We start from the raw sequence: 26,537 nt of genomic DNA, 5'->3' as shown, positions 1-26,537 counted from the left end.
ATCCTAACTACATTAAATATTCAGAAAAAAGAACTTTGTCGCTTACAATGTTATACCCATCCAGCGATCAAGATTACTTTCAATTTGAAACAATATTTGCCTTCACTAAGTAACGGTCACATGGCCACTTCTCCAAACGTGACAACATTTAACACCAAACTCCACTCTTGCGCCTACAAATCCCGCTCCATTCCTCCCACATCATGCATCAATTCCACCACCTTGCATTGCTCAATTCCCATCATGGAAGGTTGCAAAATGTCTCCACAAAAGCCATGGAAGAAAGGGCCAACAAGGGGCAAAGGTGGCCCTCAAAACTCTTCATGTGAGTATAGAGGTGTTAGGCAGAGAACATGGGGAAAATGGGTGGCTGAGATAAGAGAGCCAAAAAAGAGAACAAGGCTTTGGCTTGGCTCTTTTGCCACAGCAGAAGAAGCTGCCTTGGCCTATGATGAGGCTGCAAGGAGACTCTACGGCCCTGATGCTTACCTTAACCTCCCCAACGTGATGATGATGCAAAAAATTCAACCAACAGCAAGCTTCACAAATTCCACCATCACCACCACAAAATCTCACAAGTACTTCAATTGGTTCCCTTCCAAGAACTTCATTTCAATGTTTCCCTCAAGTGGTGGATTGCTCAACCTCAATGCTCAACCTAGTGTCCATGTCATCCACCAGAGGCTGCAAGAGCTCAAGCAAAATGGGGTGGTTGCAACAAGTCAAAATCAATCATCACCGCATGCTAGTTCATTATCCACTCATCCAAAGGTTGTGGTGGAACTTGAAAACTTAGACATCCAAAACCATGCAGAAACTCTTGTTCCTCCACTGCAAGAGGGTAATTCTCAAGTTTCATCACAGAAAACTATTATTGGTGGTGATTTTGAGAAGCCCCAGATAGACCTACTTGAGTTTCTTCAGCAGATGGGAATACTAAAGGAGGAAAGAGAGGAAGAAAAAACTGATAGCTCAGGAAGTTCAACAACAGTGTCTGAAGCAGTATCAAGAGATGATCAGAGTGAACAACAACCTGGAGTGTTTTCTGATGATATGAGTAGTGTTAACTGGGAGGAATTGATGGAGATGCATGAGCATGACCGTGGAGTTGTAGATAATTATCATGCATTAGAAGAAATCCAGTTTGAAGCATATGACATAAACGAGGACCTTACTTTCTCCACTTCCATTTGGAACTATTAAGAAAATTATATATGGTTGAAATTGAAACTAGTTAGGTGCTGAGTAGATCAAGTGATCAACCAATTCTACCAATATAATCAGAGGGTGCATGTTGGACCTTTGATTTACTACTCTATTATAGTTTGTGTTTTCAGCTAAAGTTTTCATTCTGTTTTTTGGCAGCTAGCAATGTATTAGAGGGAAAGTAGCTTAGTATAAAAAACTACCTAAGTGAGACAAAGAGCTTATTTTACTCATTATGTGGCACTGGTAGAGAATAGAGATATATTACATGATACATCATTCTCCATGTAAAAAAATTTGACATATTATCAACATTTTGGTGACTTTAATTTGAAAGGTGTAGTTCTTGTTGGAAGCGCACGTTACGTTCAAGTTCCACGTTCTTTTTATATTTTATTATTTTGAAAATTTTAATTATTTTTGAATCTGATCCATTTTCCATCCACATTCAACCCATATCTTTGCAAATATATTTGCAACCACCTCCACCTTCAGTAACAAATCACGTACTCATCCTTTATCTCACACGTACTGGTAACTTCCTAGTTCTGATAACAAGTTGAGCTCTGTGATCGACAGACTCTATAAATAGGATGAGGTGCTCTCAGTTTTGTATCACCAAACTCACTTCTCTATTCAAAAAAATACATCATCTATTCAGAGTGAGTAAGGGTCTAAAGAACAAAACTGTCTTTCAGGTTCGTGTGTGCGCCGCTTTGCGTTCAATTTGCAATGGCTGGAGGTACGCTTGTAATATTTTTAATTTCTGCTGTTTGATTTGAATATGCCATTTAAATTGATTTGCATGTTTAGATCAGTATATGCGTATTTTTACATTTGGTATCAGAGCCTATTTGTACCTCTGTCTTGCTTATTGAGTCGTTCCTATGCGGAGTTTATTTTCTGAGTACATGGGTGTTGTGTTTTAGACCTCCTTAATTCAAAATAACATCAAAATTAGGAATGATATAAGTTTTCTAATTTTTCTATGATTTAAAACATATTTTTGGGTGTCTAAAATGCATATAATGGTGTGGGTTTTTCGAAATCGAGGTAATAATCATTGTTTTTATGACCCGCCGCTAGAGGTTGAAGACGAAGTTTTGCGGATTTTGTTAACTGTCTTGGAATTGTTAATCTACATTTTAAACTAACAATATTAAACAAAATGTGACTTAATCAAGTGGTAGATGTGGTTTATATTACCTCTTTGTTGTGGGTTCGAATCTTAGTGGAAGCTTTTTCTTTCTTGTTTTCGTTTTTAATTGATTAAAATGAACGCATAAATGAAACAAAAACACCTTGGGCTTGCCTTGAACCCTTGCCATGCAGCATGAAAGGACTCCCTTTGCTGCTAAGCTACTACAATTTAATTGTTTATTAAGTGCAATTCATGTGTATTTATAACTTCTGAAGGATAAATCATTTATGCACAAACTGTTTAAAATTGTGTGTATCTAAGTTATGCTGAACATGCAATATTATGTTAAATACTGATATGCATTGGATTTAATCTTTTAAAGTTTATTACATGTTGAATGGATATACGTACAATGTTATTTTGAATTGGTATACATGTAATTTTTTACGATTCAATATTGAGCATATTTGCATTATTAAGTATGTTTATGCAAAAAAATTATTTTTGAATGTTAAGTGATTAATATAATTTTATTAAATTAGAGAATAGCCACAACATCTTTAATTAAGTAAAATTATATGCTAAATTTATAATCACATTAGAAATATTAATTGTGATTAATCATATGTAATGTGATGAAATCTACCCACAGGAATTTCGTTGTATTTGTATGATTAATTAGGATAAAATATTAAATTATATTTCTTAATTTACCCACAGGAATTAAGGAAAATAACATGATTTAATAGTTTTATCATAAAGTTGCATGATGAATCTAATTGAATAGGACTTTAGCCCACAGGCAAGTTTTGTGTCACTAGATTCATATATTGAGACATGATTTGCATTGGCAAAACATGGCATTTGTTTAGTCTCAAATTTTCTTAATGAGCATGTGTGTTTATTTGCAGTTTCACAATCTATGAATATTTCTTGTGACCTTCCAATTTTGAAAAGTGATAATTATAAGGTTTGGAAGGAAAGAGTTCTCCTTCATTTGGGTTGGATGGATATTGACTATGCTATAAGGAAGGATGAGCCACTGGCTATTACTGAAACTAGCGAACCTGATGCTGTTGATCTTTATGAAAAGTGGGAGAGATCTAATCGCCTCTCCGTTATGTTCATAAAAACTAACATATCCGCTAGTATCCGGGGTTCAGTTGACCAGCATGATAAGGTCAGAGATTTGTTGAAAGCCATTGATGAACAGTTTACGACCTCGGAGAAGTCGCTTGCTAGCACACTCATTATGCAATTCTCTTCCATTAAGCTTACTGGAACGAGAGGTGTGCGTGAACATATCATGCGCTTAAGGGACATAGTGGCTCAGTTGAAAACCCTGGAAGTTACCATGTATGAATCCTTCCTGGTACATTTCATTTTGTGCACCCTACCTCAACAGTATACACCCTTCAAAATCTCCTACAACACACATAAGGATAAATGATCTATTAATGAATTGATGACCATGTGTGTTCAAGAAGAGGAGAGATTGATAATGGAAGAGGGTGAGAAGGTAAATTTGACTACTTCTACTTCTGGAAAGGAAAGGAAGAAGTCTGTAGGCACCAATAAAGGAAAGATTCCGACTCAACCAACAATTAAAAAGGAGTCAAAGTGTTTCTTCTGTAAAAAGAAAGGACACATGAAGAAGGACTGCCCCAAATTTAAAAGTTGGTTTGAGAAGAAAGGTACACCATTGACTTTCGTTTGTTATGAATCTAATATGATTAATGTGAATCATAATACATGGTGGATTGACTCTAGTTCTACAATCCATGTTTCTAATACCTTGCAGGGTATGGAAAGCCTAAGGAAGCCAGTGGGAAGTGAGCAGTGCATCTACTCAGGGAGTAGGATGAGCTCACATGTAGAGGCCATTGGAACGTGCATCTTAGTTTTAAGTAGTGGCTTTAAATTACATTTGGAGAAAGTTTTTTATGTTCCTAGTTTTTGTAAAAACTTAATTTCTGTTTCTAAACTTGCACCTTTGGGATTTTATTTTAATTTTACAGACTTTGGTTTTAATTTACTAAATAAATCTGAAATTATTGGTTGTGGTCAATTGGTTGATGGTCTTTATTCGATTGAATTGAAAAACGATGCTACTTCTATGCACGTTTCTGTTGGGTTAAAACGATGTATTGTGAATGAAGAATCCTCTATGTTGTGGCACCGGAGATTAGGACATATCTCTATTGAGAGAATCAAGCGATTAGTAAATGAAGGAGTACTTAGTACTTTGGATTTCGCTGATTTTGAGACTTGTGTAGATTGCATTAAGGGTAAGCAAACTAACAAGTCTAAAAAGGGTGCAAAGAGGAGTTCTAATTTATTAGAAATCATACATACAGACATATGTTGTCCAGACATGGATGCAAATAGTCCGAAATACTTCATAACCTTTATAGATGATTATTCACGATATATGTATCTCTACTTACTTCATTCACGATATATGTATCTCTACACAGAGGATGGACAAGCACCAGGTTCATTTGCGAAATTTCTTCAAGAACATGGGATTGTTGCCCAATACACTATGCCTGGTTCTCCGGATCAGAATGGTGTGGCAGAACGAAGAAATCGAACCTTTTTAGACATGGTGAGAAGCATGAGGAGTAATATAAAGCTTCCTCAATTTTTATGGATTGATGCTCTTAAGACGGCTGCGTATATATTAAAACGAGTTCCAACCAAGGCTGTCTCAAAGACACCTTTTGAGTTATTCAAGGGTTGGAAACCAAGTTTGCGACATATACACGTTTGGGGATGCCCGTCTGAAGTAAGAATTTATAATCCACAAGAGAAGAAACTAGACCCTAAGACTATTACTGGGTATTTCATTGGATATGCTGAAAAGTCTAAAGGGTATAGGTTCTATTGTCCATCCCACAACACTAGGATTGTGGAATCAAGGAATGCAAAGTTTCTTGAAAATGACTTGATCAGTGGAAGTGATCAATTTCAGAACATTTCTTCTAAAAGGGATCACTATGAAGTTGAACCTTCTGGGACAAGTAATAGGTTGGTAGTCATTCCCACCCTCAAGTTAAAATGGGTGTTAGACAACCAGTGATTGAAGTTCCACAAGCTGTTGAAAGTGATCATGTAGATCAAGTTGTTTGTGAGGAACAACATGATGATATTGAAAAAACTGGTGAAGAACCAGTTAAACAAGTTCCTCAGCAAGATGACCAAACAACATTAAGAAGATCTAATAGAGTAAAAAAGACAACAATTCCTAGTGATTATGTAGTGTATCTATAAGAATCAGACTACAACATTGGAGCCAAAAATGATCCTGAGACGTTTTCACAAGCAATGAGTTCTAAGGAATCAAATTTGTGGTATAATGCTATGAGGGATGAGATGGATTCTATGACATCTAACCAAGTTTGGGATCTCGTTGAGTTGCCTGTTGGTGTAAAAGCCATCGGATGTAGATGGGTCTTCAAATCAAAGAAAGACTCAGAAGGCAACATTGAGAGACATAAGACAAGACTTGTTGCTAAAGGATTCACTCAAAGAGAAGGAATCGATTACAGAGAGACCTTTTCTCTTGTATCTAAGAAAGACTCTCTTCGAGTAATTTTGACATTAGTAGCTCATTTTGATCTTGAGCTGCATCAAATGGATGTGAAAATGGCATTCTTGAATGGTGATCTAGAAGAAGAGGTTTACATGAAATAACCTGAAGGATTCTTATCTAGTGTTGGTGAGCACTTAGTCTGCAAGCTTAATATGTCCATCTATGGATTGACACAAGCCTCCCGCCAGTGGTATTTAAAATTTCATGAGGTCATTTCTTCATTCAACTTTGAAGAGAATGTCATGGATCACTGTATATACCAGAAGGTCAATGGGAGTAAGATTTCTTTCCTTGTATTATACGTAGATGATATTCTGCTTGCGACTAATGATAAGGGTATGCTATATGAGGTGAAACAATTTATCTCAAAGAACTTTGATATGAAGGATATGGGAGAGGCATCTTATGTCATAGGCATAAAGATCCATAGAGAAAGATCTCGAGGCATTTTAGGCTTGTCTCAAGAAACCTATATCAACAAAGTTTTAGAGAGATTTAATATGAAAGATTGTTCACCAAGTGTAGCTCCCATTGTGAAGGGTGACAAACTTGCTTTGAGTCAATGTCCCAAAAATGATTTTGAGCGGGAACACATGAAAAATATTCCATATGCTTCAGTAGTTGGAAGCCTTATGTATGCTCAGGTTTGCACTAGACCTGACATTGCGTTCGCTGTTGGAGTCTTGGGAAGATATCAAAGTAATCCAGGTATTGACCACTGGAAAGCTGCAAAGAAAGTGATGAGATATCTTCAAGGAACAAAGGATTACATGCTCATGTACAGACAAACTGATTGTCTGGAAATGATTGGCTACTCCGACTCAGACTTTGCTGGTTGCGTTGATTCATGAAGATCAACATCTGGATATATTTTTATGTTAGCCAGTGGAGCTGTATCTTGGAGAAGTGCCAAACAAACCTTGACTGCTACTTCCACTATGGAGGCTGAGTTCGTTTCTTGTTTTGAGGCTACCTCGCATGGTGTATGGTTGAAGAGTTTCATGTCTGGCCTTAGAGTTGTGGACTCTATTTCTAGGCCATTAAAGTTGTATTGTGACAACTTTGTTGCAGTGTTTATGGCTAAAAACAACAAAAGTGGAAGTCGAAGTAAGCACATCGACATCAAGTACTTAGCCACAAGAGAACGTGTTAAAGAAAAGAAAGTGGTCATTGAACACGTCAACACTGAGTTGATGATTGCTGATCCTTTAACTAATGACATGCCACCAAAGAATTTTAAGGATCATGTAGTACGAATGGGACTTGGTTCCATGATGCAATTTCATTGTACGTACATTTGTTATTTTCAATGAAACTCTTATTCAGTTAGATATTTTCTCATATGATTTTGTGCACATTTATTTATTTCGAGAAAAATCATTCGATTTAGATACAGAATAAACATATGGTTTATTCATTAAGTTGAGAGCTAGTGTTGAGAGACTTGATATATTGTGGTACATGGAAGATACTACTCATCATCAGAGGACCTATCGCCATGACTCATATATTAAGTTTCTTGTTACAGTTGATGTTGGGTTAAATGGACCAAGTGGGAGAATGTTGGAAGCGCACGTTACGTTCACGTTGCACGTTCTTTTTATATTTTATTATTTTGGAAAATTTAGTTATTTCTGAATCTGGTCCATTTTCTATCAACATTCAACCCATATCTTTGCAAATATATTTGCAACCACCTTTAGTAACAAATCACGTACCCATCCTTTATCTCACGTATTGATAACTTTTTATATCACGTTCTGATAACAAGTTGAGCTCTGTGATGGACAGACTCTATAAATAGGATGGGATGCTCTTAGTTTTGTATCACCAAACTCACTTCTCTATTCAGAAAAATACATCATCTATTCAGAGTTAGTAAGAGTCTGGAAGAACAAAACTGTCTTTCAGGTTCGTGTGTGCGCCGCTTCGCGTTCAATTTACAATGACGGGAGGTATACTCGTAATATTTTTAATTTCCGTTGTTTGATCTAAATATGTCATCTAAATTGATTTGCATGTTTAGATTAACATATGCGTATTTTTACAGTTCTTTGTTTTGTTTCCATCATCTGTTGCTATGTTCTCTCTCTCACACTTAACATGACTGGTAGTCTGGTATGTTTCCTCCAATATTTTTATTTTAGAAGGGTAAGAAATGGAAACGTAATGGTTATCTCAAAAGTAACCGCATGAAACAACAATCAGGCGAATTCCCATTCACTAGATTTAAATCTCAGCCCGATCATCGTAAAAAAAAAAAAACAAGTCAAAGGTTTTTAAAAGTCTATTTAACAGTTAGAAAGACGTATTTTAGATACTCAAAAAACCTTTCAAAGATTAAATAAGTCAACTATTTTTTTTTTGGGTACAGATAAGTCAACTAATTTAATATTAATAATACTAATAATAATAATAATAATTTTTACTATATGTTTTAAGATTATATATTTGTTTCAAACAATAATATACGTACCTGGATAGACCCAATAGCCTATTTAAGACTGGGATTTTAACATATTTAGGCTCTATTTAGATAAGTTTTTCTACTTATAAAAACATAAAATAAATTTCTCTCATAACTTAAAATAATTTTTAATACGTTGAAATCAACTTTTTTGATATGTTCAAAAAAATCATTGAGCTTATCTTAGTTAATCATAATAAGTTTTGATAAGACCTGAAAGAAACATAATCAATTAGTAATGCATTCAAATATTTAATTAATTTATTCTTCCCAATAATAGGTCTTAGCCAAATTATCAAAGTAAGGATAAAAAAACTACGTACCCCATTGCCCAGAGGTTCTTCGTTATGCGAAGGTATGGGGGAGGGATGTTGTACGCAGTGCAAAGAGACTGTTTCCGGATTCGAACCCATCACCAACAAGTCACCAAGACACAACTTTACCGCTGCACCAGGGCTCGCCCTCTATCAAAGTAAGGATATTTCAAAAAAAAATTCTGGCAGAAATTTACTTCGAAGGTCCATCTAGTTGATAAAGAAATTAGTAAATCACTAATTTAGTTCATGAATTAGCTAGATCTCGATATTTTAGTCTCTTAAATTAAAAAAAGAAATTCAAATAAATTTCTGAAACTTTTGCAGTTTGATTTAAGTCTCTGAAATTAACCCTTTTTTTCTTATTTTCGTTCTAAACTTATGTTACTATTATCACTCAAGTTTCTAGAGGTAGGAACCAAAATAAAAAAAAACAAGCAATGGGTTTGTGCCATGTACAATGCATGAGAGAGAAAAAGGGAGAATCTAATGAAAAAAAGGAGTTACTATTGGCCCCCTTCAAATTGCTCTTGGCCTACCAAGGAGTTGAATTATTTTTTGTTCCAGAATTTCCCTTTTCATAGAATCATGACTCGGTTGAATAAAATGCACAATCGAATCATAATTTTGTTGTTATACAACTTTCACACCCCTTATTATGATGGAATCGTGATATATACAATGGAACCATGATTCCGTTGTATATTTTTTTGCCCTAGATATAACAATGGAAACAAGTTTTCGTTGTATAAAAAAGGGTGCGAAAAAATTACACAATGGAAACGTGTTTTCGCATACAAAATCTAAAGCGAAAACTCATTTTTGTTGTGTAATTTTTTTGCATCCCCTTTTTATACAACGAGATCCGTTGGGTGTTTTTTCACAAAAAGTTAATTACAAAATTAAGTTATCTTTTTTACTTGAATTAATTTTGATACAAATTATATTAATGACGACATACATTACCTTTTTTAACAGTAATCAAATTAATTGTTACCTAAATTATCTTTTTATTTAAATTTAAATTAATGATGACATAAATTATCCTTTTTAATTGTAATCAAAATAATATCATAAATTGATTTGTTTATTATTAATAAAGATAATTCTTATAATAATTAATTTGATTATCTTTATAAATGATAACTTCTATCCAATTAATTTAATTTCAATTAAAAATGATATTGAGTACTATTAAAAATGATAAGTTATATCACAATTAATTTGATTACTTTAAAAAGATAACTTACATTTATAATTAATAAAAAATCACAAAAAAAAACACAAAAATATCCTTATTATAGAATAATCATGATTCCGTAGTACATTTCGAGAATGATTAATTTTAAAATTTTGAGGGATAGTAAGGACTAATAGCAACTCCCAAAAAACATAGCGAGCCTATATAGCATGTGGGCATGACAGGTGACTATGATGGGATGATTTTTATATTAGTATAAATGAATTAATTTCAGAAATTTGAATGAAACCCTAAACAAAATTTCAGGAATTTATTTGAATTTTCCTTAGTATCAAGAACTAAATTAATAGTTAGATACAAATTCAGCCACTAAATATCAACATTGAGGTATCAAGCTTAGTTTGTTTGAGTTAATTGTATTGATTCAAGTGTTGTTTGCGTTAATCTCACTCCTGAGGTGCTCTTCTTGGTACCCATGCCATCCGTTCTCCAACTTTCTCTAGCATCTCAAATTTCTACTTGACAAAAGGTACTTATGTCTTCTCCATTGTTCTATCTTAAATGAATTCTATTTCAAAATTTAGTATTAATATCACTTATTTATTACTAATAGCTATAATTAGTTAAGGTGTCAAAACCAAAACATTCTATAAATATGTAATCAGTATCAACATCACTTATTTATCAATAATTACTAAGTGCAGTCTAACACCACCTTGTCAACCAATTCAAAGATCTGAAATGTCTACCTAATAATATCTAGGGAACAGTATACCAAAAAAAAAATATATCTAGGGAACGAAAATGGAACAAGTAAAATAAATATGTAATCATTTTTTTTCTTAGTTTTTTCACCATTAAAATCTCTTGTGAATGACATAATTTTACAATTCCACATCCTGGAAGCCTGAGAGAATAAAGCTCTGCAAAAAAAAAAAAAACTGTAAAATGCATCTTTCATGCACACATTTATGTGAGAAGGGAAAAAGAATGTTTTATGTCCACCTTGGTTGAATGATTTACTGCATTGGAGATGGTAACATTTACAAGGAACTTGACCTTTTACAAATGACTCATACATAATGTTTTTCATCTTGACTCCTAAAATGTAGCAGAAAGGTTATCCTTTCCCCCTACTCCTATGAGAGTAACTGGGTCTTTTATAGTCTTCACATTAACCATGCTCCTCAGCTGGTGCTTACCAGACACTGGTGAGGTAATCCAAACTGTTTGTTGTGGCGAACTTGTTTCCTCCAACGGTCATTATGTAATTTGTAATGCAAAATCTTGTATAACATAAAAACTATTTAGTAAAAAGGTAAAATATATATAGACAAATACATACATGAATTGCAATGTAGAATATTTATTTTCCACTTTGCATATAATGTTGATGATAAAACATCATGATCCACAGTATGTACAAGTCATAGTTTATCCAATTTGAAATTACTTGCCATGAAATCAAACAGCATGATTATATCATTAAGAAATTATCTATCTTGTCCTACAGTATCATAAATCATAATGGTATTAGAAATTGGACATTAATCATTTTTATGAAATCAAAAAGGATTTCTAATCCCCCCCCCCCCCCCCCCCAACTCCTTTCAAGCCAAGACATTGTGTGCATAATGATCTTGGTGAGAACTAGCATTAGATTAAAAAACTTAATCTTGAGTGAAGCTATTCAAAAGCATAATTAAAAAGGTTCTGTTAACTGACTTCAGATTAGTTGTTTCAATATAATAATAAATTTGAGGGGGGGGCGCCTGTGGAGTGGAGCACTTAATCAACATTCTTTGCAATCAATGCAAATTTTTTTTCTTGCATCCAGTATGCGTGTCTATATATATATATATATGTTGTCAGGGTTCAAGTATCATAACACCTAGTTGCTAACTCGCCAAAGTTTAAAATCCATTCAAAAATAGTTTGGCAAAAAGAATAAAAGTACCTGTATTAAAGTGGCAAAGGCATCATCCTCTGTCAGCTTTAAGAATTCAACTGCCCAATCATCAACATGTCCAATAGCAGTTTTCTGCCTTTCAGCTTCAAGCAAAACAGAATCACGATACAAGAATCTTTGCCATATTTTCTGAACATTTGCCAGCTTGAATTCAATTTCTGTGTCATTGAATCCCTGCAAGAAAAAGTGGATTAGCAACCACTCAACCAATGTTGCCTAGGATGACAACTTTATGTAAAGTATCTTGAATTAAATTGTATGATAAATTATGCAATAACCCAAAACAAATTATAGAAAAAAGGGGGGAAAATAAATACCCGAAGGGTCTTTATCAAGTTCGGAATTTCCGCTTCAGGTATTCGAACAGCAAAGCTGTCATAGTTGAGCACATTCTCATATGGCAGGAAAATCCCATCCTAAATAACAAGGAAACAAAGAGGCAAAAGGAATACAGTTAACATCATTGATAATTTCATTGATTTCATCAATTACAACATATACTACCTCCAGACTGAAATATAAGCAAAAAAAATTGTGATGTACTAAAATATAAGCAAAAAAATTCTGTGATGTACTAAAATATAAGCAAATTTTAACTAACTCTCCTATTTAATGATACCATCTCTAAAATACCTCTTCATTTAATTAGAGTTTTATTTCCAACAACCTTTTTTTGTCCTATGTAACTAAATGTAAAGGGTACCTTTTAATGGGTGTGAATTAGTTTTTTTTGTTTATATTTCTGTTCGGAGGGTGTAAAAGACTATTAACATGAAAATGGAAGAAACTTAAATAAATAAGCTACTTTCATCACTAATCAATAGCTGCGAATCATTTCTAAAGTACTCGTGAGATTTAAAGTGAAAAAAAATTCTGAAGATGAACCACAAAAAATTCCAATACACATTAATGACATTATGAATCACCATTCTGTTAACATCCATTTGTTTGTTGAATTCAAATGTATAGGATTTGTCAGCTAACCAAGTGACTTAAACCTCCTTGGCAGTGACAAAGCCAGGGCACTAGATCAAAAACCTAGCTGGCAACTTGATATTAATGATAAGATTTGTACAAACCCATTTTTTAATTTATTCTGTTGGGGGCAAATATCAAATGAAAAAGAGCTTAAATTACTACCTGAATGACCACAGGAATGCATCCTTGCAATATACTGTCCTCCATGCGACCACTCCATCCATCCCCAGGAAACACTCCACAGAAAACAGAGCTTGCTAGATCCATGTGATAGTCTTCAGAACGCTCCGGTGTCACAATGACGTCTTTGGCATGCTGTTTCCCAAGTTTTCCATCCTTGTTAGGGCTTGACCCAAACTCTTCTGCCAGCTTCTGTCTGATACCCATGCTATACCTGCAGCACTTCCCACAAACTTAAAACCAGATCTTCTATAACATTTAATAATACCTAAACCTGAAGTAACTTCAAGTGACAAACAATATATTCAACAATGTTTGCTAACAAGAGTGTGAGAAATTATTTAATTTCATAAATAAATAACATTAGGCAACAGGATGTAAAAGGTAACTAATTAGGGAAAATGTGAGCATGCTTTAAACACACAATATATCCCATACTACAGCTTCCTTTTACAAATTCCAAAATAGTTTTCTAGTTAACTTACGTATCTTCAGGTCTTCCATGAGGGTACGCAGGTCCTAAATTCCCATTGAAGTAGAACAGTGTCTTCCGCTTCTCATGAGACCTCAAAACAAATTATAACATGGTTGCATTGTTTGCTTTCAAGAACTTAAATTAATAGAATAAAAGATTCAAGCATGACCGGAAAAACAAAGCAAATGACTAAGGAAAAAAATAATTTTTGGACAAATATTTACCGAGCCCAAAGTTTTGAAGTCAACACATAAGCATCAGGAACTTTCCAAGCGGGAAGCACGAGATCTTTGTCAGGGTCAAAACATGGATGAATTCCTCTTCTGTCGGAAGAGATTTTATCCCAGTTGTCTGCCCAATAGGCTGTGGTTGAATGGTTATGCTTTGTGTTTGTGTTTCCCCAGTGAACTAGCATCATGCTGTTCCATATCTCCTTAGGAGCATAGCAAGCACCTTCATCCCATGAAAAAGACTGCCTTCAGAAATAGAAGTGAAATAATTAGCACATGCTTCTCACAAGCAAATAAAGTAAAAGTTACTTCGTTAAAAAGTCTTCAACGTAAGATAAACAATTCTCATTACCCAGATGTGGTCCCTTCCTGATGAGTGACTCCAATAAGGATATTGCTCAACAATGTGAGTATATGCATTCTTATAATATTCCAAAGTGAGAGAGCTCCTCAATCCCATATGCTCCTGAATGTTATAAAACAAAATGTAAGGAAAAGAGAAAACTAACAGTGTAAACATGGAATGACACACACACACACACACAAGTAATAGATAACTGAAGATATTTCTATCCTTCCATGCGAAAAGGGAAAAAACAGCATTACATGCAATTGTCTTTCCCATTTTGAAATTATGACTATTCAAGAAAGTTGATGGAAGGAAAATCCATGCACATCATGACATAGATGTCAGTGTTGACTGCCATGTCATCCAATTAATCACAGATATTGTAACTCAGAATGATCTGGAAGCACTACTAACATGCATAGGCTGAAACACTAATGCAGTCAGCCTTTATATGCAGGTCACATGCAGCAATAGATATTCTACAAATATATTCTGGTAAAAATAACAGTAAGTAAAATATACCTGCATACTCAAGTGAGGAGCATCATCAGCACGAGTTATGATACATGAATCAAGAACAGGAACAAAGAAAAAATCTGCCTCTTCACCATTTAGTGTTCGATGAGGACTAGCTAACAAACTCTCATAAAGTGCTATCTGCAGACAAGCAGCAGCACATGATAAATATATTGTTATAAATGCTAAATTTGATCAAACGAAATTCTCCTGTATAAAAGTCATCAAATACCTGGGCACCATACAATTGATCTGTCCAAACTGTTATATTATTGTCATCATAAATTCTATTTACACACTCTAACTTATAATGGCGTCCCTACAATAACCAAAATAGAATAAGATAACAAAATAGAAGAAAAAAAATCAAAATTTTTCTCTTAGGATTTAACCAAGAGTGACATTCAGAATATCCTGACCTCAAGCAGCAAGCTGTTGAACTCTGGGGGCAAATCATAAACATATACAAGAGGCCTTTTCTTTGCAACCACAGCATTGAGATTAATCATTTTTTCATTGGCATGAGTATCGTCAGCAATATGAATCCGAGCAGGACGAAGCCAACTAGGCCACTCTTTAATAGAAGAAATAACAGATGGCATGCTGCAATCTACTCCATACCAGCCATTGTCGCACTGAAAATACACTATATCCACCTTATTTACTGACATTGGATGGAAGTAAGCATTCTCACACTATAAATACACAACATTTAGTTTATCTACATACAACGAATGGAAACAGATAGAATTTATACAGCACAGAAGGTCATAGGTTCATTTTATCTTATTGTTGTTACCCTTGAGAAACTTATCAATGTCATTTACAGGAATGAAACTAGACACTGTTTTGGACAGGTAATAACTTGCATTTAGTATTTGAAAGAGAGTTCATTCATTAATTGTTACTCAGCATCAAACAGCTTCACATTATAGGCTTCCTAGTTCTACCGAGTTCAGACTCTCAACACTAGTAAACAGAAACAGAATTTTTTCAGAAATTGAAATAGCATCTGTACAAAAGGTTTCCAAAGTTGTGAACCTGTGCTATTTTGTTCATGATTTTTTAATCCTTAATTGATCTTTCATTCCTCTGTATTCTTTATCTCTTTCCTTATAGGTTTATCTTCCTCCAACTTCAAGTTATTTGGTTTCGAAATAAACATAGCTAGAGCAACTTTTTGATACGGAGGTGCTGATAGAAACTAATATTGGGCCTGATCAAGTGACAAGAAGCAAAAGCCCAAGACCACAAAGGAAGAGGAAAGCACCATCTTGGGCACGTGATTATGTGGGAATCACAACAACTTTAGAGTAATGAAATATCTGCTGATATCTGCTGTAATCCTTGACTTCTAGCTAGTTTGTTACCATCTTTTATGGATCAGGGCACATGAGTCAATTGATCCCATAGGCTAGGACAATAGAGGACTCTTTATATTCCTAGGTTGTAATAATGACAGCAGCAGAAAATTAATAAACTTATCCTTTCTCTCTTATTTTCTGGAGCTGATACTGCTCGAAGGTATCTTTTCTCTCTACCCTAGCCTATCATTGGTGCTTTCACTGTGGATGATGGCCCCCCGCACTGATAAACCTGACAAATCTGCCGATGAGGTCAGTGCCCAGTTTCGAGAAATGCAATTGTGTCTTGAGGCGGTCACCAAACAACAAACAGATTTCCAAAATTTTCTCACCACACAATTACCCCTTCTCATACGTGAACAAATTTCTTCCCAATCTGCAGCCCATTCATCCTCTCCGGTTCGAACCGACCCGCCACAATCAACCATCAAATTACCCAAAATAACCCTATCTTCCTTTGATGGGAAAGATCCTCTTGACTGGATCTTCAAGGCTGAACACTATTTTGACCTAACGGACACACCACCCCCCCGCCGCCTCATTCTCATTCCCTTCTTCCTTCAAGGTCCTGCTCTTAGTTGGTTCAAATGGCTCCATTCCAACCATTTACTCACAACTTGGTCGGAATTTCTCCACGCCCTTGAGGTACGTTTTGGTCCCTCTTCCTTTGCCAACCATGAAGCTTCTTTGTATAAGCTTCAACAAACCGGATCTGTGCTTGAATACCAACAACAATTTGAATCCCTCTCCAACCGAGTCACCGGTCTCTCACCCACCTCCCTTCTCAACTGTTTTCTTTCGGGCCTTCGAAAGGATATCCACCATGAACTCAGCATACTCAAACCATCCTCCCTGACCCAAGCAATCGATTTAGCTAAACTGATTGAAACCAAAAACCTAGCCACAAAATACCCAGCCTCACGGCCAACCAAACCACCATTCCCTCCAAACAACCCACAACCCTCTCTGTTAGGACCGCCTCCGACCGTTCCGATTCGTCGCCTCACGCCGGCGGAACAAAACGAGCGCCGCTCTAAAGGGCTCTGTTTCAACTGTGATGAGAAGTTTCATGTTGGACATCGTTGTACAAAGAAACAATTTCTGATTATGCTCATGGACGACATCGATGAAGTGGTGGGCTCTCCGACAAGTGATACTGAGCATCAGATGGTGGAATCATGTCCCTTGCTGTCACCAGCACCCATGTCACCGCCGTCCTCTCCGGATTCATCCTCTCCGGCCGCCGCCGAGCATTTTCAACTGTCTCAAGCAGCACTGGTGGGACCTCCATCACCACGCACTCTTCGCGTTCAAGGACGTGTCGGTGAACTTGAAGTTACAGTCCTGATTGATTCGGGCAGCTCGCACAACATTATGCAGCCCAGAGTAGCGGAATTCCTCGGTTTGCCTATGGTAGCTATCAAGCCATTCTCAGTTGTGGTGGGTAACGGCGATTCGATCACTTGTAGCGGATTCTGTGCTGAGGTGCCAGTGAACCTCGCTAAGCAAATGTTTCACATACCTTTCTTCATCATACCAATTCATGGCGCAGATTTGGTTTTGGGGGTGCAGTGGCTGCAAACTCTTGGCTCCTTTCTGTCCGATTACACCATTCCATCCATCCAGTTCACTTATAACAACACCCCTATCACCCTCACCGGTAACACTTCCACTCAACCATCCTTGGCCACATTCTCCCAGTACTGCCGCTTTGTGTTTACTGATGCCATTTCCTCCGCCCACACCATATCTTTTTCCCAAATTGACTCACCTCCCATTAAAATTTCCCCACATCCAGAAATTGCCCCCATCCTCACTAAATTTGCATCAGTTTTCTCTAGTCCTCAAGGCTTACCCCCCAACAGACCACTCAACCACCATATACACCTCCTACCCCAAGCCAAACCAGTCAACGTTCGACCATATCGGTACCCTCAATTCCAAAAGGAAATCATGACTTCGATGATCCGAGATATGCTGGCAGAAGGGGTTATACGCCCTAGCACTAGCCCTTTTTCATCACCGGTTTTGTTGGTACGCAAAAAGGATGGAACATGGCGTTTTTGTGTTGATTACCGCGCCCTTAACAACATCACGGTGAAAGATCGTTTTCCTATTCCCACCATTGACGAGCTCTTGGATGAACTCTATGGAGCCAAGATTTTCTCCAAGCTTGATTTACGTTCCGGATATCACCAGATTAGAGTGGCACCGGAGGACTGTTTCAAGACTGCTTTCCGCACTGTTGATGGGCATTTTGAGTTCCTAGTGATGCCATTTGGGTTATCCAATGCACCTTCAACATTCCAGGCGACGATGAATGAGGTTTTTCGCGCATTTTTGCGAAAATTCGTGCTAGTATTTTTTGATGACATCTTGATCTACAGTCCATCATGGGACACTCATATTCAGCACCTACAGCAGGTTTTAGAGCTATTAGACCAGCATCAATTGTTTGCGAAGCTTTCCAAGTGCGAGTTTGCTGTGCCTACTGTTGCATATTTAGGCCATATTATCTCTCAGGAGGGAGTAGCTGCTGACCCAGAGAAGCTGAAGGTGGTTCAGTCTTGGCCCCCTCCTCACAACCTCACTGCCCTTCGCGGATTTTTGGGTTTAACCGGGTTCTATCGTCGCTTCGTCCGCCATTATGCCTCGATAGCTGAACCATTAACTTCCTTGCTCAAAACTAATGCTTTCTGCTGGAATGAGCGTGCGCTAGAAGCTTTTCAAGCTCTTAAGACGGCTATGACTACCTTGCCGGTTTTGGGAATTCCGAACTTTGATCAAACATTTGAGGTTACTACCGACGCGTCAAATTCTGCTGTTGGAGCAGTTTTATCTCAGCAATCCCATCCCATTGCTTTTTTCAGTCGCAAGTTATGTCCCAAAATGCGGGCTGCATCTGCTTATGAGAGGGAAATGTTTGCTGTTACGGCTGCAGTCAAAAAGTGGCGACATTATCTCTTGGGAAGGCATTTTTTCATTTATACGGATCATCGCAGTTTAAAGGAATTGATAACGCAGACGATTCAGACGCCGGCACAACATAGGTGGTTAACTAAGCTATTGGGTTTTGACTATGAGATTGTATACACCCCGGGAAAGACCAACTTGGTCGCAGATGCTCTATCTCGTGTAGATGTGCCGTCCTTGACTTACATTCAGGCAGTTTCTGAAGCTCAACCTTTGATGTTAGAGCAACTCCGGATTTTTTATGCTTCTGATCCGGTTGGTCAACAGCTCACTCGCAAGTTTACATCTCTGAAGCCAGATTCACCTTTTAAGCTTCATCAGGGTCTGTGGTTCTACAAAGGGCGTTTGTTCATCCCAAGCGAAACTCAATTCAGAACGCAACTCTTGCAGGAGTTTCACACCAGCCCAGTGGGAGGTCATTCCGGTGTGAAGGGGACCTTAGCTCGTTTAACCGCTGCCTTCTCATGACCCAACATGGCGAAAGATGTGAAAAGATGGGTGCAGGAGTGTTCCATATGCCAACAACAAAAGTACTCCACCCATCGACCTTATGGCTTGTTGAATCCGCTGCCTATCCCTTCTCAAGTTTGGGAGGATATTGCCATGGACTTCATTACTAAGCTTCCTCCTTCACATGGGAAGTCTACTATCTGGGTGGTAATAGACCGGTTGACTAAGTATGCTCACTTTATTGCTCTCCCCGCTCACTATTCAGCAGTTTCCTTAGCTCCGGTGTTCATGTCTGAGATCTATCGACTCCATGGAATGCCCAAGACTATTGTGAGCGACCGAGACCGGGTTTTTGTCAGCCGTTTTTGGCAGGAATTGTTCAAGCTCAATGGAACTACACTATGTTTCTCTAGTGCATATCATCCACAGTCCGATGGACAAACAGAAGTGACCAACAGAATTTTACAAACTTTCCTTCGCTGTTTTGTGAGTGATACTCCCAAACTGTGGGTTTCCATGCTTCCTTTGGCTGAACATTGGTATAATTCCTCCTATCAATCTGCTATCAAGATGACACCATTTGAGGCTCTTTATGGAAGACCACCTCCCAACATGCGCTCCTATGTCTCAGGGTCCACTGCGGTTGCCACACTAGATGAAACACTAGCCCAACGCCATCAGATGTTAGCTGTGATCAAACTTAACCTGCAAAAGGCCCAGTCCCGAATGCGATCACACGCCAACAATGGCAGGATGGACAAAGAATTCGATGTAGGCACTTGGGTATGGCTGCGTTTGCAACCTTATAGGCAGAATAGTGTGCGTGGTGCCCGCTACTCCAAGTTCACCAAACGTTTCTTTGGTCCTTATCAAATTGTCAAACGTATTGGTACTGTTGCTTATGAACTCTTGCTGCCTCCAGAAGCCCGTATTCACCCCGTTTTCCATGTTTCAAAACTCAAGCAGTTTTTTGGGCAGCCACCGTCGCAAGTACCTCTGTTGGATGACGCTGTTACAGGGACCTTGGTTCCATTACAACCAACACAAATTCTGGACACTCGCAAATTGCAGACAGTTAAGGGCACGATCAGGCAGGTTCTAGTGCGTTGGGAAGGCCTCTCACCAGCTGAGGACACTTGGGAAAACTGGACGGAATTGCTGAAATCTTATCCTCACTGCAACCTTGAGGACAAGGTCGAATTTGATGGGGAAGGCAGTGATACGGAGGTGCTGATAGAAACTAATGTTGGGCCTGATCAAGTGACAAGAAGCAAAAGCCCAAGACCACAAAGGAAGAGGAAAGCACCATCTTGGGCACGTGATTATGTGGGAATCACAACAACTTTAGAGTAATGAAATATCTGCTGATATCTGCTGTAATCCTTGACTTCTAGCTAGTTTGTTACCATCTTTTATGGATCAGGGCACATGCGTCAATTGATCCCATAGGCTAGGACAATAGAGAACTCTTTATATTCCTAGGTTGTAATAATGACAGCAGCAGAAAATTAATAAACTTATCCTTTCTCTCTTATTTTCTGGAGCTGATACTGCTCGAAGGTATCTTTTCTCTCTACCCTAGCCTATCACTTTTCTAGGAATAAGACTTTTTATTATGGGCCTAAATGTTTTAAAATAATTTTCTTTATCATATATGTCTTAGTAGTAATTTATTTGCCACTATCAACCCCTACAACTAGAAAATGAATATAATAGATGATTGGCAAAGGCAAAGTTTTTCTTCCAGTATACAAGTAAGACAACATATCCGGTTGTCACAATAACAAACATAAGAATCACCTGACAAAATCCACCACGACAGTGGCCATGCCCAGAGCATTGATTAATGCAAACAGATTCCACAGGAACTTCACAAAATCGGCCCGCAAGACCATCATATTTGCAGTCACATTCTTCTTTAACTTTCGCCTTGCCAGCATATGCTTCAGCTGGGTCCACGTTACACCAACCTGGTATGCTACGATTGGTTGTGAAGACATCTTGGTCAATTTTTGTCCAATTCACTATTCTGGGACCATCAGGTTCGGAAGGTGGACTGAAACAGATGAAAGGAGTGAGACTTGAATAATACACATTGACAAAGTTTGCCAATGAAACTCAATGCTAGGTAACAGATTTTACATACTCAAATTGAAACCCACATGTCTCTGCTAATGGTCGATTTGGATATTTTGCGCCTTCTCCACAGAAGCACATTGCTCTTGTCTTGTCACAGTTGGCTGGGCAAATTGAGACAACCCATCTCCCAAATGGTTGATCTGGTGATCCTAGGAAGTTGCATTCCAATTGCAAGTTTTTAGTGCATCCATCCCCTGTCACCTCAGAAATTAGCATGATTGTTCAGAGTTCAGACCAACTAATAAATTAAATATGCCTTTTGCAATAATGAAACATATTCAGGAAATGGTAGCAGCACATTATGTAATTTTCTTCTTTGTTTTGTTTTAAGCATATCAGAGAATGTTAAAAATGCCTATAGCAAAAAAAATAGTTAGAACCTAGAAGTAACTAGTAAGAGATTGACATAGTAGAAAAGGTGAATATTATTTTTCTGATTAAAAGTATACAGGGGAATTACATATATATACTAGTTCTAAGTTTCTAACCTAGTATTTATAGGGAATAATCTTGCTACCATAATTACAGTTACAAAAAATAAAACAAAATCAAAATTACATGGAAATATTCTGTCCACATGATATACAAATAATGGAAGCACTCCGTGGAAAGTCCTAAGCTAATATATCTGTTAGTTTTTTGACTCCAAGAATGGACACACATTGCTGCTATAACGCCACTGTCCAATTTCTTCTTAATAAAGTGTCAGTCTATCTCTATGTCTTTTGTTCTATCATATAGGACTGGATTATGAGAAATATTAATGGTGGATTTGTTGTCACATAGAATTCTCATAGGGGCTCCATACATTATTTTGAGATCTTCCAGAATGACCTTCATCCAGAGTAATTCAGAAACCCCTTGGGCCTTGAGACTTAACCTTGCAACCACATTTTGTTTATTGCTCCTCCAAGTTATCACCTGAGAAAATGAATTATCCTGAGGTGGATCTCCTATCAACAATTGATCTGACATAATCCACATCTGTATACACCTCCAATGCTAGCTGGCCCTCTCTCTTAAATAGTAATCACTTTCCTAGACTACTCTTCAAATAATGAAGAATCCTAGTTATAGCTTGCAAAAGTCTCTCATGGATCATGCATAGATTGGCTAACCACACTAACTGCATAAACTATGTGTGATCGGGTGTGGGCGAAAAGAATAAGCTTTCAAACAAGCCTCTGATATTGAACTTAATCTACCGATGGACTTCCTAATTCATTCCCAATCCAATGATTCTGATCTATGAGAGTTCTGGCGGCTTTGCATCCCAACTTACCTATTTCCTTGAGGAGGTCCAGAACTTATTTCCGCTGATATGAAGATGCCCTATTTCTAGTAACCAACCTCAACCCCAAGGAAATATTTCAGCTTGCCAAGATCATTCATCTCAAATTGTGCTGCTGACTTCTTCAGAATTTTCTTTTAAGCATCATCATCACCTGCAATAATCATATTTTTCACATGACTAAAACTAGCGTTAGTTTACTACCCTGTGAATGCTTTATGAGAAGGATATAGTCACCTTGACTCTGTCAATACCCCAAGTATAGCATGGCTTGAGTGAATCTCCCAAACCAAACATAGGGAGACAGTTTGAGTCCATCCAAAACCTTCCTCAATTTGCACACTTTGTTCCCTCCATTATCAAAACCATATCCAGGCAGGATCTCCATATACATCTTCCCCAATTCTCCTTGGGAACTTTTTACATCAAGTTGACATAATTTCCAAACCAAAGCGAGAGGTGAAGAAAGGATGATTCTAACTGTATTCATATTTGCTACTAGGGCAAAAGTCTCTTCATAATCAAACCCATATGTCTGAGTATATTCATTTACAACCAGTCCTTCCTTGTGCTGATCCAAAGTACCATAATTGGTATTTCACAGTGCCGACCCATACACATCTACACCCCACTGTTTTATTGTCCTTTAGCTTCTCAACAAGCTTTCAGGTCTTTCTTTTCTCCAATGCTCTCATATCCTCATGCATGGTTTGAGCCAGCTCCCATCCTTTAAGGCTTTGTGTAATAATGTGGAAATCCTAATAGAATCAATAGCTGATAGGAAACTCTGGCACTACAAAGAAATGTGTTTAGTGGAACTCAAGTTAATGGGTAAGTAATCAGAACTATAAAGGCAATCATCTGAATTCTGAAGGAGAATTACTGAAGACTCAAGGCTACCAATATTTTTCTCCAATGAATACTCTAGTTCAGACGATTGGGATTGTTGGACTAGGTCGGGTTTCTGTCATTTAGATACACATTGCAGCAATTACAATTGCCTCTAGAGTAGGATTGGTACTAGCAGATACAAATGTCTCTCGGGTAGTAGATACAAGTGGTAAGTATACCCTCATGTATCACATACTTAGTAAGGTAGCGTACCACACACCCATGCTTGTACTCCATACTAGAAAGAATTGCATACCTGGTAACTATTAGCTAGGGAAACCACCCACCAAAAGAGGCTGAGTAAGGCCGACAAGCAGAGTAGTGTGACCAGAAGCACGAAAAGACATTGGGAAGGCTGTGTATAAACTACACATGCTCCTCCACCAATGAGCTGTTGGGATCTAGCCATCCAGAAGTGGGCACTCCCAACGGCAGGTTTGTCAGTCTGAACGGTAGCAAACAAGCTAGCAGAGGAACAATGAAGGAGCCAAAGGTCCTCCAGAATGAAGGAGGGCAAGGGAAAGGTGCCACAATGAAAGCAGCTAGGGTTTAGACATGGAAGCAGAGCCCTCAAGTTTAAGAGCTCTGATAACAACTTGAAATATTAGTAAAGGTGAATATTATTTTTCTGAGTAACAATGTACAAGGGAATTACATATATATACTAGGCTAGTATATTCCCCTGACAAAAATATAACACATCAGCCATTAGCTGGTAAAATAAATGTTCCCAGAGATATATCTTGGATTTATATGCTTAACTAACTCTAAAACATTTTGTATAAACCTCTATATCTAACTAGTAACAACACCTCTTCATTTGAGAATTATGACTTCAGGAACATTCAGGTTAAAAAATACTCAGTAGGTCCTTGAGGCAATGATTGTGTGTGATTTACCAGTCACCAAAGAATGTGGGTGAATATCAGTGTCTGATCACAGCTATATTAAGAGAGATAATAAATTATATGAGAAAGCTAAAACTACAATATTGTCAAAATGAGTTAATCCTACAATAGTCGCTTCTCAATTCTCATTAAGCATTATGTATTTATGTATTAGGTCAATAAAATAAAAGGAGGCAAGAAAACTAACCAGAATAACCATGAAAACATCGACATTGTCCCAATTGTCGATTACAAATCCCCTGGCCACTGCAGTCATTTTTGCAGTTAATGCCACCTATTATCTGCTAATCAACAATATTTATTAAGGGGCAAAAGTTACTTTTCATAAGATGAAACCTAATTAACAACTCAAAAAGAAGACAATAATGTAAACAGAAAGACAGAAATAAAAGTTAGAGTATCACTTGTCACCTCAGTGATGTTTACATCCTTAATAACAGAATCACAACCAGCAAGCCACTGGCCAATTTCAGCCTTCCACGGTACACCATGATAAACAAATGCTCCATGTAAGTCAGCCGGAAACTGATGCTTAAAATCAACTGCAGGCCTTTCCTGGTCATGGTTGCTTGGAAATTCTGCCGATGCATTAGTTGGGAAGCACGAGTCCTGGGCTATCTTAAAATAATTGAAAGTGGGTGTCAAAGGGAACAAGAACAAATGGACTACAGAAACCAATGCCACAACAGAAGCAATTGTTGCCGCAAGAGACCAAGAACACCTCCATTTGTTCATGGAGAACAAATCTAACAAGTCCCTCGCCATACTAAACTGCAATGCAACACTACGAATCAAACTCAAACTCTTCCGATTCACCAGGCTGCCTTGACATCATAACCTGAAATAGCAACCATAAAATCACTATTCCTCACAATGACAAATCCCATTTGCATACATCAAAAACACATAGCCATATACCATTACAAAGCTCAACTAGGCTTAAAACTAAAAAAGCTTTTTTTTTTTTTCTCTTTATGAAATGAAGAGAAGAAAATAGTGGCAGCAATTTACTACTGCTAATGCAAACCCATTTGGATTTTCAACACAAAAACTGGAGAATCACAAGTGAGATCAATAAACAAAGGCTACCATCACAACATACCATTATAAAGCTCAATTAGGCCTAAAACAAAGAAAGCCTTTTTTTCTTTATGACGTGAAGGGAAGAAAACAGTGGCTGCAATTTACTATTCCTAATGAAAACTTCAAACCCATTTGAATTTTCAAAACAAAATCTGAAGAATCCCAAGTGAGTTCAATAAACAAAGGCAGCAATTACATGACCCTACATTAGTATTCTGACATCAATAGAGCGTTGACTCACCTTTCTCGGATCTGAATCTCCAAAACACAGAACCCCATGCTGAGATTCAACATGGGCAAGAACCAAGGTTGCCCAATTCAACAATAGAATTGACAAGGTGGCTCCTTTAAAGGGCCAGCTACCCCAAATCGCCAAAGGGTCAACGGGAATGCCAAAATTGATTCTTTGTTTTTAATTTTTTGTACTTTTTTTTTTCTGTTTTCCAGCAGCTATCTAAACCCACGTTGTCAACACTTCTATTATGAACATGGGACCACTAACTCGTTGGTTCGTTCCTCCGAATGTAACATTCTCGGTTTTGGTTTCACATGTAAAGAAATTGATAATTAAGATTGAAGGGGTGGAATGGAATCTTGTGGGTTTTTTACTTTCTTCTCAGAAGCCGCCAAAGTTCTCTTTCTCGGAAGATGAATCAGGTCCCAATGTAACTGATTTTCACGTTAATGTTGTGAAAAGAGCATATTCCGCTTCTGGCAGTAAAGTTTATTTTCGTAACGGGAACAAATGAGCACAGACTAACACAGGCTATTTTGGTGCAATGCCTTTGTATTTCTGCAGTTGAAGACCCCCTTGACT

The 26,537-nt window shown here is 37.4% G+C and overlaps 2 protein-coding genes across 3 annotated transcripts; one reads left to right on the top strand and one right to left on the bottom strand.

Annotated features, from left to right (window-relative positions):
- The first annotated feature begins 204 nt into the window (after positions 1 to 204).
- LOC114369807 (dehydration-responsive element-binding protein 2F-like) lies at positions 205 to 1,468 on the top strand. The gene has a single exon (XM_028327063.1). The coding sequence runs from the start codon at positions 244 to 246 to the stop codon at positions 1,201 to 1,203; it is 960 nt and encodes a 319-aa protein (XP_028182864.1). The 5' UTR covers positions 205 to 243; the 3' UTR covers positions 1,204 to 1,468.
- Positions 1,469 to 10,729: 9,261 nt separating this feature from the next.
- On the bottom strand, positions 10,730 to 26,537 carry LOC114371114. 2 transcript variants are annotated; one of them, XR_003658012.1, is made up of 16 exons: positions 25,962 to 26,537; positions 25,049 to 25,475; positions 24,825 to 24,918; positions 21,555 to 21,741; positions 21,209 to 21,464; positions 15,041 to 15,256; positions 14,854 to 14,940; positions 14,628 to 14,762; positions 14,109 to 14,222; positions 13,751 to 13,998; positions 13,537 to 13,617; positions 13,034 to 13,265; positions 12,211 to 12,309; positions 11,882 to 12,067; positions 10,930 to 11,210; positions 10,730 to 10,847 (listed from the first exon to the last, which is right to left on the bottom strand). XR_003658012.1 is itself a non-coding variant. In XM_028328533.1 (15 exons), exons 2-15 carry the CDS (start codon positions 25,400 to 25,402, stop codon positions 11,112 to 11,114), a joined length of 2,388 nt encoding a protein of 795 aa, XP_028184334.1. In that variant the 5' UTR covers positions 25,403 to 25,475; positions 25,962 to 26,537; the 3' UTR covers positions 10,730 to 11,111. The 2 variants fall into 2 exon arrangements, 1 of the variants encoding a protein (XP_028184334.1); XM_028328533.1 differs by having other exon boundaries at positions 10,730 to 11,210.

This window comes from Glycine soja, chromosome 10, assembly GCF_004193775.1.
Source record: "Glycine soja cultivar W05 chromosome 10, ASM419377v2, whole genome shotgun sequence".
Classification (NCBI taxonomy): Eukaryota; Viridiplantae; Streptophyta; class Magnoliopsida; order Fabales; family Fabaceae; genus Glycine; species Glycine soja.
This window is presented reverse-complemented; position numbering and strand designations above follow the sequence as displayed.

Coding starts and splice junctions, on each gene's coding strand:
- LOC114371114 (XM_028328533.1), bottom strand. CDS start 25,402: ATGGCGAGGGACTTGTTAGATTTGTTCTCCATGAACAAATGGAGGTGT. Junction 14,941..15,040: donor TCAACAGCTTGCTGCTTGAG/GTCAGGATATTC, acceptor TGGTTATTGTAG/GGACGCCATTATAAGTTAGA. Junction 13,999..14,108: donor CAGGAAGGGACCACATCTGG/GTAATGAGAATT, acceptor TTCTGAAGGCAG/TCTTTTTCATGGGATGAAGG.
- LOC114369807 (XM_028327063.1), top strand. CDS start 244: ATGGAAGGTTGCAAAATGTCTCCACAAAAGCCATGGAAGAAAGGGCCA.